The 19944-nt window shown below is 34.5% G+C and overlaps 2 protein-coding genes across 2 annotated transcripts; one reads left to right on the top strand and one right to left on the bottom strand.

Annotated features, from left to right (window-relative positions):
* Window positions 1-732: 732 nt before the first annotated feature.
* LOC111057300 lies at window positions 733-6671 on the bottom strand. The gene is made up of 3 exons (XM_022344725.2): window positions 6424-6671; window positions 4168-4376; window positions 733-951 (listed from the first exon to the last, which is right to left on the bottom strand). Exons 2-3 carry the CDS (start codon window positions 4369-4371, stop codon window positions 850-852), a joined length of 306 nt encoding a protein of 101 aa, XP_022200417.2. The 5' UTR covers window positions 4372-4376; window positions 6424-6671; the 3' UTR covers window positions 733-849.
* A 6312-nt stretch (window positions 6672-12983) lies between these two features.
* Window positions 12984-19449, top strand: LOC111057299 (NADH dehydrogenase [ubiquinone] iron-sulfur protein 4, mitochondrial). The gene is made up of 4 exons (XM_022344724.2): window positions 12984-13168; window positions 16208-16346; window positions 17307-17482; window positions 19107-19449. The coding sequence occupies exons 1-4, from the start codon at window positions 13110-13112 to the stop codon at window positions 19282-19284; spliced, it is 552 nt and encodes a 183-aa protein (XP_022200416.2). The 5' UTR covers window positions 12984-13109; the 3' UTR covers window positions 19285-19449.
* The last annotated feature ends 495 nt before the right edge of the window (window positions 19450-19944 follow it).

The following is a 19944-nucleotide window of genomic DNA, read 5'->3' as shown; positions in this document are numbered from 1 at the left end:
AAAATATTATGATAAATATCACGTCTTTTATCTACTGTAATAAAAAAATATATTCACCTTGCTTGAAACTGATACGTTCTGAGTACCGTATTCATTTGTTGCAGTTGCAGCAGCTGCAGACATCATACCTCGACGCTACAAAAGATCTTTGAGCAGCAGAAACTAAAATATCTCTCAATCAATAGTCTGTGATTTTTCAAAGTGGATTTCATTTGCTTTTGTTATTATTCATGTTAAAGGTTTACAAATGATTTCACATTGTCTAACTCTTGAAATTAACCTGAATCCATATTTTTTTCTAACTGGGATATAAAGTCACCCCAAACCATGGGTATAACATTGTCTTTTATTCTATAAAAAATATATATTTATTTGCCCACTAACAATAATTATATTACATTATAGGTTTTGATGAGAACTTATCTTGCATATTTTTTATATTGACTAAAGTTTTTCATCAATATCGATCAATAGATTTGATTTTCCGAAGCTTTTGATAATCGATCATCTCAAGAGAAATAAAGCACATCGCACACCGCCCCTTTGGCTTACATAGACTTTATAATATAGTCATCGCACAGTAGGCTAGGTTCAATAACTTCCATAAATGGCAAATTAGTGAACCAATCAGAAGCCTGCATCCGCTTGACAGAGGATTTGCGTATGTTTTCCAAAGTAAGCAATTAACCAATAGTAGCTTAGTGGTTGTATAATATAATAGACATGAGCAACTCGAATGAAGAAAAGCAATATTTTAATTAGATAAATTTTATATTGATGAATTTTTATACATTATGAAACTCAATGAGAACAATCATACTACTTTGTAATCAATTTTGAAAATTATAATTAAAAACTTCCAGACTTGGGTGAAGGGGCAAAATGCTGTTCCCTCTCGCCCATGTAGTACTGCCTGTGTCTTTCAAGTCGCATTGCCAACATTCTCTTGTACTGTTCAAACAAAAAACAAGAAACATTGTTTGAATTTTGAAAATATTTCCTCCTATTCCCTTGTTTTATAAATTGATACATTAATAAAAAAACAATTGGAGGAGAAACAATTTGAAGATTGTCAACTACGGGCTCGGCAACTATAAGATCATGATAGATATCTGAAGGATCGCAGATCGTTCTCTAAGTGGCCGGGCCCTAAGGTTGGCCACTAACGACAGGATATGCATTATGAACATGTGTGTAAACTTGTCATCATTCATTGTTGTGTCATCATAGCGAAAGGCTTCGAGCAATTTTTTTAGGTAAGGTTTTAGTATATTCGATTATTTTGTTGTTTATTTTTTCTTCGCTGCTCTATTTGAGTTTAGATTATTTATGTACCATTATAATTTGTAATTTTCCAGTGGTTTATTTATTGTTATAGGTGTATTTTATGTTGGAAGCCTATCGCTGAGGATGGACATGTGTATGTGACGTTGTTCTACCGTTAGTGGCCAGCCATAGTAATCATCCATCATGATTGATTGGCAGAGAATCCAATCAGTTTTATGGATAGAACGATAATTTATGATGGAAGAATTCGAAGTTGATAACCTTATCTTTCTTTCAAACTATAGATGTAAGCATAACAGCAGTTAATTATCATGATTATTCAAGTTTTAGAGGTTCGAAAATCTCACAACATGAGAGTTTTCAATTATTTATCTAATTACTTGGACTCTTCAATTGAGGATACTAACTTATAAGCGTTCCTTAGAAAGATAAATTTTACGAGTTTGATTACATTTTCAATTAAATGGTTATCAGTCACAATGATAACAGCCTCTGGAATGAAATTATAAAATATGAAGAGGAATTCAGTGGAAATATTAATTTGAATTAAATTGATAAAGTAAATGATCCAGCCAAATTCACACTTGTGAATTTATTTTGGGAATAATTGTTCAGTTTCAACTAAGAACTGCCAACACAAGACGGCCATTTGGGTTGAAATTAGTCATCATTTGAGTGGAAATCACCAACATACATGTTTATACTATGATAATGATTAAATGAAATATATTTCATGATCAGCCAATCAAGGTACCACCACACATCGACACATAGAAAGCTCTGATCAGATGACGAGCGTTATACCTTTATTCAGGACTTCCTATATAGGTAGTATATATTATGAGGTACCGCTTTTATCTACCTTGACCACACTTTAAAAAATTATAAAAGCTAGTTCATAGAATCAAGGGCACTGGAGCTTATTTAACAATATGAATAAGTTGTTTGAATCAAGGGGTACAGAGTTTATACCACAAGATAAATAATACTTTACAATCATATTGACAAATTATATCAGAAATACTTTGGTAAAAAATCTATAAATTTACAGTAACGACTAAAAAATTCATAAAGGGCTTTCATATCAAATTAAGAATTTTTCCTGAATTTCAAGCAATTCAGACACTGAAATTTTGCTTTCTAATCATAAAATGATTGATCAATAAATTAATAAAAAATCATGTCAAATCATCATCATTGAACGCTCATTGAATTATTATTGACTAGCCGTCAGGCTCCTTTCACTCGATTTTTAGTTCTGCGAGTGAGTGAGTGAGTGAGTGAGTCAGTCAGTGAGTGCCATTTCGCTTTTATATAATAGATTGATGATCATCAAATGAAAAGGTGGTTCAAACTTAAAACCAACTGGGTGTCCTAAAGCAATCATCGTTCAACTTAGGGCTGTTCGGTACACCTTTTTATATGCCTTTTTTATACACCTTTTAATAAGCGAGTTATGGGTTGTTGAAGTGCTAAACTCAGTTTTCTTTCCAGATCATAAACAAGTAAGTAAGTAAGTAAGTAAGTTACAATACATTCTGGTTCATACACGAATCTACAATAAATTACAGTACAACAGCCAATTATGCAGCAAATTTCACATATTATGAAAACTTATTAATTACAATGAAGATTGAATGCAACATTAGAATATTGATAATATAGTATTGTAATATAACTACATAAATCAGCGGTGTTTCAACAATGAATAAATGATAATTTCAATGAATAAATATACACCCCACTATATATTATATGTGTTGGGGTATAAGTAATTAGTTGCTTATTGCGTGTAATAATTACTATTTACAAACTTCATTCACTGATATGGGATTAAAGTTTTTTATAATAAAATTAGTAAAAATGTATAATACAAACAAACAAAATTATGGAATTAGTAAATAAATATTAATGTTCTATTAAGGATAATAATAAGAAAGGTTATTTTTAGAAATAACGGTTTCGAATTTTCATTTGGAGTTTTTTAAATACATTTAGTATATAATTGGCTTTGTTCTAATAAGCGTTTTTTCGCGATTAATGCCAAAATAAACAAGTTATCGAATTTACAAAAATGTTACTTTTCTATTTATGAACGATAATTATGGGGAATAAAAAGTTTTAGTTTAGAAAAATACATTTTTTGAATTTTTAAGAGAAGTTCTAATAATATAGTCGAAACCGTTCATGATCTGGAAAGAAAACGGAATCTGGAAAGTTAGCACTTCAACAACCCATAACTCGCTTATTAGACCACTTAAAAATTTCAGTTGCCACTTTTTCTCACTCTTATAATGATCTTAACGATGAAAAATAATATCCAATTTAAATAATGAAAAAAGTTTACCGAACAGCCTTTATACTGAACGCTCATCAGATTTCTGATTCAAGTGAATACTGTCCTCAAGATTTGGTCAATCACCTCCACATAACAAGACAATTTATTGATTCGAGTTTACCTAAGAAGAAGTATGCTGCAGCACTTTTAAAATTGTCAAGTGATTTTGTATCCGAATACAAATTAAAGACTTGTTGAATAACTTTATCACTTTCAAAAAACTCTTAATCCTAATATATTCAAAACAGACCATTCACTATCTGATATTTTGTCCAACTTGAGGTCCAGAAATTCGAAGTTGGACCGTGAATGGAGTTGCTGTGGGCGGGGCGAATGCTGCCAGTCGAGTCGGACAAGTTGGTGAACTGTTCACCTGACTTGTCCGACCTCGCAAGGTCAGCCGCCTTGTCAAATTCGATTTACAACGTGAGTGGGGATGTCGGACTAACCTACCAGAGCGTGAGTGGTGAAAGAACCAACATAGTAGCCCAACGTAGTTGGAACAAATTGTCAGAAAGTGAATGGCCTTTTATGATACTAACCTGTAAGTTTCCATGGAAACATTCCTTGAAGTCACTTATGAGGTCAGCACATTTCTCCTGGGCACGAACACGACCGTACGCTTCTAAGCAATTCAAAGCTTGCATTTCCATTTTAGCACAAGGTCCAAAGTCTTGATGTGAGACAAAAAAGTTTCCGAAATCAGCAAACGGCAATTTAAAGTGTGGTGAGAATTGAGACTCCATTGTAGCTGGAAAATAATACATGGAGATTAGTTGACTAATTGATGAGATGTATTTAATACATGCGACACTATTAGCTGATACCTTATTATTATTATTACCTTTTTACCCATATTATTGCCATTGACCAGGCTCTATCATGGTGATTTAGGCCTTGTTCTTTAGACATCCTCTTGTCAGGAACTCCTTGACAGAGTACAGGTGCTTGGATGCAGGAATCTCTCTCATTCTTCTACTGAAGTCAGTGCTTCCCAATCTCTTATGACAACAGTACCAACATCGGAAACGGGCCCTGGGTCCTTGATTTGCATTTGAGATGTATGTACCTTAATACCTTCTCCTTCATCCTTTAACAAAACTTGTGGACTCGATGGCGTCAGCCACGAAACACTAAATAATAAATACATGATGTTTCAAGTTATCCGCTGTTATTCTATGATATTGATGGGAAGCATGTCTTTGCTCATACTTTTCAATATTTTCCATCACATGCTCCGATGAATCCAATAAATACTGATTATAAAAAGTCAATGAGAACAGTGGTCTGCATTGAACAATCCTCCCCGCTTATGAAAATTTCCTCATATCCTTCTTTTGCTGCAGTAATATTTTTTTTTGTCTCAGCTGCATAGCCCCACAGTAGAACTACATAGCTTATGTGACTATGGAACAGTGAATGGTAAACTTTTATCAAATCATCTGCGGGGACAGATGACTTGAATTTTCTTAGAAGACATACCATGTGAGCTTGGGATCATTGAAACAAGTTGTGACTTGCATGTAGCTGCTCACACTGAACGCAATTAGTAAGTGCACGCTTTGAGTGTGAGTGTTATTATTACTCATTCCATATTTGTTTATCATCTGCACGCTTGGCCATGCATAACCAAGCGTGCACTTGAACATCTAATGTGATCACACATTAAGGAGTTGACTATTGATAAATGGGGTTTTTTCTACTTTTTTAGAGTGTAGAGGCAGCCGTCAAGATTTACATATCTATTGCAAATAAATTAAAAAAGAGCTGCTAAAAATTGAAAATGTATTATATTATACGACGCATTTTTTTCAAGTAGTGGGTCAATGCTTCAGAGAGAAGCTTTACGAGAGAAAGGTTAAAAAGAGGTGGAGGGAAAAAAGTACTTCAAATGAGTTCTGTTTCTCTGGCAATTTGTTTTGCAGTAGCTGCAAGGCAGCCAGCCTGATGTCCTCCAAACCTAGTCGACCTCTTCTCGGGACTGAACAATCAAGAGTCGTAACATGTAACAGTGTGGGGTGGAAGAACACTGGCCAAAAGAATTTTTCTTTTACAAAAGCGTATTGTACAAACAATTTGCAGAGCATACCTAGCACATTGTAAACCGCTGTTCCAACAATTAAATATATTGACTTTACTAGCAATGTTCATTCTGGAATCGGCCATGATGGAGAGGAGGAAGCCTGCATTTTTTGTGAGGAAAGAGGAAATCCATCAGCATAACACTCGCCAAACACGGATAATCCACGTGGAGCAGGTGACATTAACCTCAGCCAGGAATGGACATAAATTCCTCAGCTCAAAAATATACAACAAAGTTCCGGCTAGCATTAGAAGCATAGAGAGAGAGGACAGATTCAAGAAAGCATTCAAGAGCTATCTGTTAGCCAATCCATACTACTCGGTAGAAGAGTATCTACAGAGTGACGACCACGATGCAGCAGCGTTTCCAGTGAGATACAAGTATCAAGTAAGAATCATCACGTCATTTGACGGAGGTTTAAAAGTTTCTTAAAATATTTATTTCTCTTAAAATGGATTATGAATACATTTGATACAGTATTAGCATTACAAACTGTTTGGAAAACCTTAGAGCTTGGATAAATTTTAGTTTAGTATTGCAAAACTGAAGGTAAAGTTAGGTTAACGTTAACAACACTTAGGTTCTCTTATATTATCAAGAAAATTTAAACCAGATAATTTTATTGAATAATTTCTCTTTTCTTACTGACTTCTTATGAACTGGGTCAAAAATTTTCAAATGAATCCAAAATTTATACAAAAATAGTAATACAAACCTCTTGCCCTTTGCTTATCAACTCGCAGTTCCACAGACGATTTTAGTCAGCTGTTTACTATTTAATCGACTTTCAAGTCAGCTGTTGAACACAAGTCAAAAAAATAAAAATTAAACAAGTTGTAAGAGATAAATAACACATTTTTGAAAAGGAATAAAAAATCTAAAGGTTTCTATTACTAATAAAATAAATTATCTTTTATCAAAATCAAACAATAAAACAAAATGTGCAAATTTTATAATCATCTGTTCACCTTGATAAGAAGGGGGATCCCCAACTGTTCGATGGGAGAGCCGATCGACAGTAAACAGAGATGGCCTTGAAGTTCCTAGCGTTCCACAATTCCACTATGAATACTTTGAAGTAATGCGCATGCGCTGGATCGACCAATAGAATTTACACGCGCGACTAGCCATTACATTTCAAAATTGCTAATACCGTTGCTTACGGAACTACAAGGCTAGAACACTCAGGTGATCAGCTGTTCAAAAGCGTACACTTCAACCCGTGTTTACATTGAAATCCCTATGTCGAGTGGAATTTTTCGTGAATAAACGTTGATAATTCTACTGTTAATTACTTTTTAGAATAGTGGCTTGTTATTTTATTTTCCCGATACATATTTCAACATCTATCATTAATTTTAAGGGCAGCAATCATTGAGTTCTCACAAAATTCCTATTTATTAGTCAACAAATTTGTAGGTTATTTGTACTTGAGTTATAATCACGTTAAATTTCAAAACACGTAGTCTAATAATTTATTGTCATGAAATGAAGATTATAGTTGAGTTGCTGAAAGTTTTAAGAACTAGGCCTACAGATTGTTTTTTTATTTTTATTACAATACACCTTGATTTCCAGAGAGGAACTCAGACTCCCCATTTGAAATCTTGTAGTATGGCAATCTAACTTTATTTGATTTCATAACTTTTCAGATGAAATACACAAATAAGTCTTATTAGAAAGTAAGGCGAAAGTAAATTTGTAAGTTTTTTGTCATCATATAATATAATAAGTATTTCTTTTTTTTTATAGAGCTTATTATTGGAATATAAATTCTACTTCTACTTGAAGTACCTATAACAAGAATGTTATGAAATTGGAAACTTTTATGGTTTGGATTATATTGAGTAAAAGAGCCCAACATATTTCCAATAGTTTTTATTATAGACTAAAATATGTTTTAAATGATTATATTGTTAGCTTACTCAGCAAAAGATTTCAATATTCAGTCTTATCCAGTAGGTACCGGTAACTTATATTTTATTTTCATTATCATAGGCTATCTATTTCCAACTCTAAACTAAGGTTTCTTTATGGCTGATAAACACACTTTAAATAAGTTAGCATAGTAAGACCATGTTATATCATAACAAATCTGTGCATTATTCAGGAGTGATTATTAACCAATGATGAAAGCTTACATTAAAGCTCGCTATATTCATCGAACAAATTGTTATGATATGGATAACGTAAAGGTGTGGTCACTTACTTATTAAATTTGTTACTTGTTCCTATTCTTCATAGTCAGTGACCAGGATTTGTCATATTTTCTCTCTTTGGCAGGTTTTCTCCGTTTGTGTGTCGGCAGTCTAGTGCGATCACATTGGATGCGTAAATCTGCAAGTGTACGCCGATTCAAGCATGAGCCAAAAAACAAAATTTGAAAAGTTTCATTGGAACACATTGTGCCTGGCATGTAGCTTCTCATACTAAACGCAACCAACAAGTGGACATTTTAATGTGAGTGTTTCCCATTGCTCGGACCCAAAATCCAATAAGTGTCGGTGAACCTTTTTCCTCTTCGGTGGATATGGGCATAATCTTGAATATCTGGAAGGGCAGGAGGACAAGTGTGATATCGTCCTTCTAGGGGTCGTGCTTGCCAAAGGAGGTGTGCACTGTTAGCTCCATGAGAGCCTGCAGCCAACTGGGTGTGGCTTCCTCGATAGTTTTGCTCAGTTCGTCCTTACGCAAGTACTATGAAGTCATAGTATTTGCCTGTTCATTCATAACAAAGCGTGTACTTGCACATAATAAGCACACAATGTGATCACACACCAATCTTCAATACATTTTATATTTCTATAGTGTTATCTAACATGCAAAGGCTAAGAGTCCCCCAGCTGAGTGCTGTATTATCTGCTCAATGGCAGAGGTATCATTGGCGCCACCCAATTCATTGTTGCTCTAAGTTTGTCATGTTATTTCTTCTTATCTGAAAATATGTATAAAATTGAAAAATTTTCTGCTCATTTTATTTGAAAAAGCTGATAAAACGCCGATTTTGGGCATCTTCTAAGCCCTTACAATACAATATTTCTTCATGATTCAGCTTAACTTTTGTACTAAATTTAAGCATTTTCTCTTAATTATAGAAAAGCTGAAAAAACGCTAGTGAACGCTGTAAAATTGCCAATCTTTTAATATTGAAGTCATAGTAATTTTGAATTTCCAGACCCCAGCTGAACCTCTGCACAAAATGTTACATTTTCTGTTGATTAGTTCTTGAAAGAGTTGAAAAAAACGCATACTGTTTAGACCTATTGTTCATATGTTTTAATTTTTTTCTAATCCGGTCCTAGTGCGCCTCTAGAAGGACAAGTGCATGAGCACATTTGCCAAATTTTTAATTATTTTGTCCAGTAGGTAGATTTTATTTTAGTTTTGTTCATGGTGAGTGAATCAGTGCTATTTTACTTTGACATGATATGTAATATTATATAGATATAATGTATAATATATTTTATTATGTATATAATGTGTAGATATAAGATAATTATAATGTATAACGGCTAATATACATTAGGATAATGCATATCGAATATGTCTTAGGGCTCCTACTTTGCCTTATTATATTAGTCAATTGAAAGTCTGCAGTTTCCTCTTTTTCAAATTTGAATCTGTCGAGTTACGACTCGAGAGGTGATCATTGCGCATTTTTGTATAATTATTCAAAAATATATTTGCAATAATATGTGATGCTCTATTTATCAAATCATTCATAGTTTTCCCACAACTGCACGATTGCTTTTCAAACTGTTTATAATAAACTAAAAATGCAAATCTGGTTATATATTTGAGTACTTCACGCTGTTTCTTACACTTGGTGAATTTTTCCTCATACTCTGGAGATATGAGGCAGCTAAATATTTTGAATTCCAGGATAACAAGTTGATGTATATACTCTGTTGGTTCCTTCAAACCTCCACGCGTAATGCAGTTTAGGTACTGATGGGCAGCTACGTTACTTGCCTCTACCACCATATACTTTCCTGATTTTACCAATCGACAGCAGCATTCACAACTTCCCATGTACTTTATCATTGCATGACACACATAGCCAGCTATATATAGAAGAGAGACGGACTCAGATTCTGTTATAGAAATTTCTTCACTTTTCTCAAAAATAACATTTTTTGAAAAATTACAATCTTCAAATAATGCTGAACTTATTGGAGTATCATTTATATCAGCTTCAATTTGCAACCTTCCTTGTTTTTCATTAAATTGTTTAATGCTGAATCGGCCTAGACTTGAAGATTCTAGTTTCAGTAAATTCAAGACTTTTAATTTTCTTTCTGAATCAACAACCTGGCAAACACTAACATTATAATTTGATCCACTCATCAGACGATATCTTCCAAAGCGACCCTCAAGACAGTCTGAAGACAATTTACCAAGTAAAATGTATTTGAATTGGATGTTTGCAAATACATATTCAATCAGCTGTATTATACTTTTGCAAGTCTGATTAAGAGATGAAAATGTATCTGGTGTCAGTTTTGCAGTATGCTTAGGATTTGATTCATCTGGTACAAACACAATGCTCTCCCAAGCATTCAACCATTGCACGAAATCTTTTAGAAATTGGACATTTGAGTCATCTGGATTTTTTATTGGATCTCGTAATGGATCTCTTAGTCTTATACCGCCTTCTGGGGTGCGAACATTTACTATTTTCCACCAAGACATGATAATTTTGATAAATTCAACAGTGCCTTCAACAAAGATATCATTTTTATTTTGCAGTGCAGCAATCACTTTCTCGTCAAAAATTTTGCATGCGAGGAGCACATTTTGTCTCTCAAATATTGTAGGATACAAAACTTTTTCGATAAGCTTGGTGCAGTTTTCACAATATTATTTTCTTCACTGGCATGTAATGCTTTCAAGTCATGAACATTTGCACACATAATATTTTGTTGGTTGTTAAAAGCGGGGAAAACAAATGACTGCTCTTCATTTTTTTGATTAAGCCAATTATTCCTTATGGATTTTAATAGATGAACCGTATCAAACAGAAGAAAGACTTTTTGTTGAGAGTTGAAAGGATTCACAATGTACTCTCTGCTATTTTTTTGCATTGCACAAAATTTGATACATCCCTCTGTTGAGTCTATGATTGTCACATATAAGGCAAAGCACATTGAAACCAATTTCGTTTAGTGCTTTCAGTACTTGTAATGTGCATGTTTTTAAATTTTCAGAAGTATTGCTTTTTATGGGATACAATGCCACAATGTCCTCATATTTACCAAATGCCGATGACACCATAAATGCTTGTATTCTGACTGCATTTTCAACTTTTTCCTCATTCATAGCAATACCTTCTAATCGGCCTCCTCTGTAACAAAGCTTACCTTGCACATTTATCTCATCAAAGATCACACTAACAACCTTTTGTATTGGTTGGAGATTTTCACACCGTTCCTTTAAATACTCTATCTGAGACTGGTTCAACCCAATTTCTGATTTTATATTCCCTGACAATCGGCGCAGATGCTTTGGATGAGGAAGATTTAACAGGCCTGAATTCCTTATCATATCATAAGCCGATGGAAATGATAAGGCTATATAAGAAGACCAAACAATGGTTTCAGTTGAATAATGTATCTTGGAAGCTGAGCAGAGAAACAATTGTTCATTTAAAAATTTTAGTTTATTCAGTTTATCTTCTAAATTTGCCAAATCAACCTCATCATTAGTAATTATTTGATCCTCAACTCTCAATACTAATCTATTCAAATTGTCAGAAATTGAAACTATTTCTGATTTGATTGGCAGCGAAACATTTGTTGAAAAAGTGCACAGGTGATTCAATAGAGTGTCAAACATAGACCACTTTGATAACTTGCCATTTGTAAGCCATGGGAAATTTTTCATTGGCAAAATGCTATCATTAAAATAACACTTCACAGATAAGTCTTTTAAAATTTTGAAGCTTACAGCAACTTTTGTTATTTCTCGTATTTCTTCAATTTTTACAAATAGAACATAATCATCAAATGCATGATACATAAAATCCCTACACTCTCTATTCTGGAATGAACTAGCAAAAGTTTTAAAATCGCTTATTTTATCCTTTTTACACAATTCTGCTAGTTCTCGTTCGTCTCTCTCATTTTGTTCTCTTCTTCTTTCATTGGGTGTTTTCCGTGGAATAGTAGGAGTTGGACCAGAGATGTTTGGAAATATACATGAAACTGCATCTTCCAACAATTTTAGATGTTTTCTCTGAAGTATTTGAATGGTACCATCACTGGAAGTAATTTTATTTTCACGAATTATGTGCTTTTCTAGAAAATGTTTTATGCACACAACGCTTCTTTTTGTCGGTTTAAATTTGATCTTATTAACATTGCTTATTATTTTTGTCCATTCATTGTTTTTTTCAATGTCTGTAGGAAAAGTAAAAACTGATATATTACCTTCATTTAGCTTCGAAGCTCTGCTATTTGAATTACAGCTTGAAACAGAACAGGCAGTAGGCATTTTTAATAAGTCTGAACTTCAAAGAAAGATAAAGTGAAAGTAGGCTATAGGTATATATAGGCCTATACAGTACTTCAATTATTATTTTATGATACTAGTGTATCATAAATGTTGATAGAAAAAGCTAGTGTTAAGGTAACTTACAGTTTATTTTGTAGGCCTAACGAGGTATAGGTACGTACGGTATATCGTTGAATACACTGTAATTCATACCGTACTCTATAACATAATTTATTTTGCCATAAATTATCAAGTTTAAAGTAGCACTTATCATATAGACCTTTGTAGATATAATATTTCTTCTATACAATCCCAAATCAATACTTTCTTACTCGAAAGTTTTAAAATAATGATGGAAATAGAGTCTCAAATACCGGAATGGAATTGAGCGCATTAGTATACATCGTACTTAATTTTGTTTTAAAAGTAACAAATTTAATTCAACAACACTTTTTATGATATTTTATTGTTAGTCAATAAAATAATGATTCTGATTTATCAATAATTACTTTACTAAACTCAATACTTTTGTAAAAAGGATGATTCAAAATTATGTAAGTTTGAATTTGAACTCAATTGACGCCATGAGAAATACCAACATTTGTACGCTTTTGATCAGCTGATTGGTTCAACGTTCCGGCCATGTAGATCTTTAGTAGGCACTGAGTAAAGCTTTTACAGAGTGGAAACGTGGAACGATCCTATCGTTCCACTCAAGTTTATTTTTGTTTACATTTTTGACTGTCGACTAGCTCTCCAGTCGAACAGTTTATACCCACCCGATAAGAAAATTTGGCATTGGCAACATAACCAATTAACCAACAAACCATCTATTTTTCTTGATTGATAAGTTATTGGTTATAAATTTTTATATGTATTGATTATTATTATTTTAGTATTACTTGTATCATGGCTTCTTTAATTGGTCTACGAAAGTTGAATGGTATTCTTCGACCTTCAACTCTCAGGTAAATTATTTTCAAATTCATCAAAATGGTATAATTAGGCTATGACCTATAGGCCTAACCTATAACATAATCTTACAAACAAATCATAATTTTATACAATCTAATAATTCACCTTTTTCAAATTCAACAGGCTCGAGTAAAACGTATAAAAATCTTAGGCTTTAATCTATAATAATAAAATATACGAGTTGATACAGATAGCCTAAATAAAAATTTTATCTTGAAATTTAAGGAAAGCCCATTATGGGTTAGACTTCAGCATTGACCTCTAGATTTATTAATAGTAGTGGTACTTACTTGATACATAATGTCTTTGCTAAGAACAAGGATTTCAAGATCATTAGTGTTGTTAGGTAGAACCCATGCCATGGTTTGAGGAGGTGCTGCTACCTAAAAGAGAGAGTCCTCATCCAATTACTACAGCGAATACAAACCCCTATCAAGCACCCTCTTACTCTTTTGTGTAAGTTGCATGTCTTGCACTTGCATCTGTTGAAACATATATGTTTATTCATATTATGGCCCAAGTTGGCAAACTGTTTTGGGTCTGCAATGAGGCATCTCTGGTCTGGCAGCATGATGAGTGTTGTGGTTGTGTATGACACTTATCTGACTTAAGTCTTCAGGATGACAGGAATGGGAGCTCACAGTCTTAATTTACACTTATTGACTTACAATTATGAGCACAGTATGTACTGGCTGTAGACTGTGAGAATGCCCAGGCTCTTGAAAAGTATACAATTATCCAATATCGTGTAATCGATGACCAGGTTTCCCCGGATAGATCGTGTCAAAAATTAAAACTGTATTTTACACATAGATGGCGGCGTTGCAGACCAGCATAGTCATCATTGGAAAAATCCTCTAAATAATAAAAGCTCCTCCAAATGAGACATCTTGATAGGGTGTTCTTGAATGCGGTAGATGAGCGCCCTTTACTAAATGTGGCAGGCAGTTAAACACCTTGATTGGCAGCACCGGAAAACAATCCCTGACCTTAGACAGTCGACGGCGTGGAACATCCAAGTTGATTCTCCCCCGAGTGTTGTAGGTGTGCACTTACTCTCTTCTTGAGAACATAGACTGGTGTTTTTTGACATGCAAGAGTAATGCCAATATGTAAAGTCCATACACAGTATGGATGTCCAGACGCTGAAATATGGGCTGGCAGTGAGCATCAAACTTGCTATAAGTCATCACACGAAGTGCCTTTTTTTTGAAGCAGGAGAATGTCCTCAGCATGAGCAAAATGACCCCACACAAGTATTCCATACTGGATATGACAACTGAACACAGCATGAAACAATATTAGTAGTCTATGGGATCTCAGAAGTCCTCTCATTTTCCGGAGCAGATAGACCACTCTAGAAAGTTTTCTACAGACTTTGATGATGTGAGGTTCCCATGAAAACTTGCTTCCATGTCGAAGCCAAGCAAGGTGACAGGAGCAGCGCTGACAACGGCTGTTCTGGTCAGTGAACACAACATCTCTTGGGTTTTGCTCTCATTCAACTTGAGATTTTGTGCAAAACCAACTCTTTGCCTCTTCAAAAAGCTCATGAGCCTTCAGCTTAGCTTCCTCTGGCCCCTTGCCCTGTCCCAAGATGGTGGTATCATCCGCAAAAAGCAGGCTGCAGTTCCGCAGATGCAGGTCATTTATCATGATCATGAATAACAGTGGTTCAAGCACTGAGCCCTGGGGTACTCCGTGTGGTACTCCTGCTCTATCTGAAGTAGCTCCCATGATGGATACGACCTGCTGTCTGTTACCAAGGTAATCACCAACCATACCCCATGCTCTGCTCTGAAAACCGTACCTTTTCAACTTCACTGCATTAGACGGCGGTGATCCCATCAACCTCAGTGCTCTTTTCTGCATAAGCAGTATATTCTGAACGGCAGAAATATGTCCTAAAAAGAGCGCTCCATACATCAATTGAATTTGAAAGAGGACAACCTCTTGCAAGGTCTCAAGTACAGTACATAATTTCTGTCCACTTATCGACCCCCCCCCCCTCACACTTTTCCAAGTAGCCTTTGAAAAAAATGTTGAGGGTGCGGAAATAAGTATCATTACCTTGGCATTCGAATGAACTAATCCAAAAATCTAATCAATATTAAAAAATAAATCTCTCACCCCCAATAACCCCCTGGTCCTGGATCCGCGCCTTGTCTACTGTAGGTGTGTCCCATTTAATTTCCAACTTGATACTATTTGATTTCTTTGTTTTTAACTGGGAAAACAAGATAGACTGTGTCGAAGGTCTTGGGATAGGTGTGTAGGTGTATTCCTCCTCAAATTGTCTAAACTTTCGTATGTTCTCATGCTCGGGTAACGTTTCAGGTTCTTGATAAAAGCATTTGTATATTTGAATATTACTTAGGCTTGTTGGCAATTGGTTATGGAGGTGTGGTCCAGTATACATGGGAGACCCATACATGCCTTATTTCTGGGGTATATGTTGTGGGAAGTTGATTGGAAGAATTAGCTGAACAAACATTGTATAAATTCAAATAGATTTCTGGTAGCTCCATTAGGTACCGTACTAAAATAGTAAAATCTCTTCGAATTCTCGAAAACATGTAATAATACAAGTTTTAAGTGTTCGATGTTTGTTCAGTGTTCAGCCAATTCTTTGAAATCAACAACATTAATATACATGAATATGAATTTATCTTGACCACTTCCATCATTAAACTATATAATATTATCTAGTTATCAATGCTAAACCCCCGGCCACTATACTGAATTCCAGCTCATTAGGGAATTAAATACACTTAATAATGAGTTTTCACAAATTTTACAGAAGGTCGACGGTGAGCTGAAATGTACATATAGAGCTGACCGTTCTCTTTGTACCCTTAGGTACTCGAATGGAAACAAATTAAGTTATTATTGTATCATGACATGATCTCCAATGAGGTTATCTATCAAATTGTTCCATTGAGCATTGTATTCTTGTATATATTGTAATATTGTGATATGTTGTGATACTTTTAAAACTATGTGAGTAAATTGATTAAATAAAAATTTTCCAGGCAATGCGCTTCTCTCTCAACTGGAAGCTCAGTCTTTGGAAAAGATCCAGTAATGAAGGATAAGAAATACGCTCTCCTTTGTCCTGAAGACATCGAGCACTTGAGTAAAATCAAGTCAACCATCACAATAACAGATCCTGTGAGTCTATTATTCCATGAAAATCTTCTTACATGTTACAACTTTCAACACATCAATATTTGTCTATAAAGCTAGCCTCAGAATGTATACATGTATAGGTCTCAGTTTCACATTTTTTTGTTGCTTCAATAAACGAGACATGAACTATTCAATGTTAGAGTGACTGTTGAATTTATTTATGATTTGAATATGATGGCTGTTATGTACCGATGTAGTGTGTGACATATTAATCAGTTGCTTTGCCACTTTTGCCACCATTAGTTAATTAGTTTTGGCACAAGCTTCAATTTATCATTCTGAGCTACTGAATTGTACACAAGATAGGAATAATATTCTTGAAAAGAGCAAAAGTGGTATGTCAATCTGATGAATAACTGATATTTTAATTGATATGAATTATTTTTTCAATACTAATTTGATTATAACTTGAAGGTCCAATTCCTAAGTGACGACTGTAGCCGCACTTTATTAACTGCTATAGTCGACATAATATAATATAGACTACAATAGTAGACTACAACCGCTCCTTAATACAGTAATCCCGCGGCTAGAGCCCTATAAACGCCGCTTTCTTTTCTTTAGAATTGACAGTAAAGCTTTCTTTTGAAAGAAAAGTGAAAACTAAGGCTAGGCACACACCAGTTAGTCAAGACAAGACTAGTCACGATTAGTCACAATACTTCACATAGTTGCTTATGAAGATATGTCTAATTGCAATGACTAATCAGTGTGAGTTGTGTCACAAGCAGCTATGTGAAGTATTGTAACTAAACGTGTCTTATCTTGACTAACTGGTGTGCGCCTAGCCTAAGAATTGACTCTTTCTTGTGTAGATTGACACTAAAGTTTGTGTAATAAAAGTAATACTCAAGTGATTCAATTTACCCTAAAATATTTTGTATTTATAAATTAGACTATTCAAAAAAATATTTATTGATGAACGTTGTACTATGTCTGCAGATGGATGTCTCATTGATCTCAGGCGTGCCAGAGGAACATGTAAAAGAGAGGCGCGTTAGGATTTTTTCGAGCTCCAAAAATGCCATGCAGTCTGGAACCGATAATGTTGGAGTCTGGTCCATGGAATTCGAAACCAGGGAGCGCTGGGAAAACCCTCTGATGGGATGGACTTCAAGGTGTGTAAAATTGCACAGCAATTACTCACAATTTACAGTATTGTAGCGCATATAATGCGGATACCAATATCCACTTTCCCAATCAACGACTACGCCATTACTGGGTAGAATCGTGTCAGTCAAATACATTTAAGCATGAAAAAACAGACCACACTTCACTTGATCACGATGGCAGTGGAATCACTAAAGTGAGGTCCATGTTATAGTGGCAGTGGAGAAAGATAGGAGAACAACGTTGCCAATCCTCAATGCTTTCTTGACGGTAGCTGATACAGGTTTATTAATGTAATATTAATTGTTCGTCTTCGTTTAAAATAATCAATTATATTTTATTAAGCAAGAAATTATATTTTTCAATAATTTCATGATGAGTTGTCATAATTGAGATGAAATATTTTGTGAATTAACTATTACTTGTACATTGTTAAAAGCCGATCTGGCAACAGAGCAAAGCGTGAGAGAAATAGCGCTATCCACTTTGTTGAATGAAAGACAAGGATATCAATACCATTGCTAATCAAGCACTGCCATTATAACGTGGACCTCACTATAGTATATCCATAAAAAAATCATTGATATTCCATACAGAATCTTATCAATCAGCCACTCAGACCTGAAGATATATACTGGATGCACCTTCACCGACTCTGGTAAGTGGTTAAATATCCTCAGCGCCAGCACCGGGAAACAGTCCCTCACCCTCGATATACGACAGCGTGGCACATCCAAATTTGTCCTCCGAGTGCTATAGGAATGAACTTGCTCTCTTTGCTGTAGCGTTGTAATGTTGCTCCTCACATATAGCAGTGAAGCCAGGATGTAGTGTCCACAATCGCATACGATCCATCTTAAACCGGAACTTTTCTTTTTTAATAATTTTAGCAGTGCGTAGTTTTAAGTCGTTTCCAATTAGTAGAACATTTTCATCAAGATATGAATATAGTTCATTACATTACAATATCACAGTATTAGTTGAACGAGCGTTAGCGAGTTCCTACTTTTGACTCAAGGCTAAAATCGTTGTCCGTCTGTTTTTATATTTTACAATAATTTTCAAACACTTTGATCACTTAGCTTCAAATTTTAAACACATATTCTCCGAACCTTTTTACAGATTAAGTTTGTTGTCGACCGTTTTTTTTTGTATTGTTCGTTCGATTAACTATCTACATAGAGAAACGATAGCATAAGTAGATATCCCATGGTATAGGGCGTTTATGTCGCAACTTTTACTGTTATCTCAAGCCGATAGTTCACGTAGTTCTTTCCCATGCAGCTGTGTGACGCTGGTAGTCTCTCAAATTATGCCGTTCATACCCACTCACCCCAACAAAACAGTAAAAATTGACAATAATCGACATTAATCGGCTTGAGATAACAGTAAAAGTTGCGACATAAACGCCCTAAACCATGGGATATCTACTTACGCTATTGTTTCTCTATGCTATCTAATCGTGAAGGTTCACGAGTTATAGCAATCTGCGATGCACAGGGGGTTAGTCTCGTTGTAATTCTTTCTTTTCATTTCATAATTATATATTTTCTTGACCATGTATAAAACAATTTTTTTCTTAACTGATAGTTTGCCTGTCACATTACTGATGAGCTTGTTATATTGTTACAGTGGTGATCCATTGTCAAACTTGAAGCTTGAATTCAACTCAACCGAGGATGCCATTGATTTCTGTGAGAAAAATGGTTGGAGCTGGTATGTGGAGAAGGAGAAAAAGATAAAAGCCAGAGGAAAGTCATATGCTGTGAATTTTGCTTGGAACAAGCGCTCTAGGGTTTCAACCAAGTGAATAATGTACCAAACTCTGTATAATATGTTCTAGAATAATAAATCATTCTCCAATAGAAAATTTATATCCTACTTCAATAGAAAACTGTCATATACTAATGTGTGACTAAATTGTTGATATTATTTATGTGCTCATTTTCAAAATACAAATCAAACTGAACAATTAGATACTTTTTATTGAATTTATTATCAACCACTTCTTCTATAATGGCACTGATTATTGGTTAAATGTAGGACTGGTTTTTAGGACAGTTATAAAACCTAATGAACTATCAAATCTTGAGGTTGAATGTTCCATTAAATTTAATAAGTATCCTAGAAACCATGCCAAGTTATAACAAATAATCGGTATCCTATTATAGATCTAATGGTCCATCAAATTTAATAATTTTACTAGACACTGGGCAGTAAAGTAAATTCGTATGGCTTTTGTTGGTGGGGATTTCCTTGCGGGAAGGTTCCATCTCTCCTGAATATATAATTTTGGCCTTAATAGTCCCATTGACACACAATTTCGTAAATTTAATGGAATGTGTGGAACATGAATGATCCGGACTTGATCCCTGGAGTGATTCATGCCTTCCATAGCATCAATACGCTACTATGCATTGCATTAGAATTTGATCATCCAGCTGAGTTGTATCCTTATTTTAGTCAACCA

The sequence above is a fragment of the Nilaparvata lugens genome, chromosome 2 (genome assembly GCF_014356525.2).
Source record: "Nilaparvata lugens isolate BPH chromosome 2, ASM1435652v1, whole genome shotgun sequence".
In the NCBI taxonomy this organism is placed as follows: Eukaryota; Metazoa; Arthropoda; class Insecta; order Hemiptera; family Delphacidae; genus Nilaparvata; species Nilaparvata lugens.
This window is presented reverse-complemented; position numbering and strand designations above follow the sequence as displayed.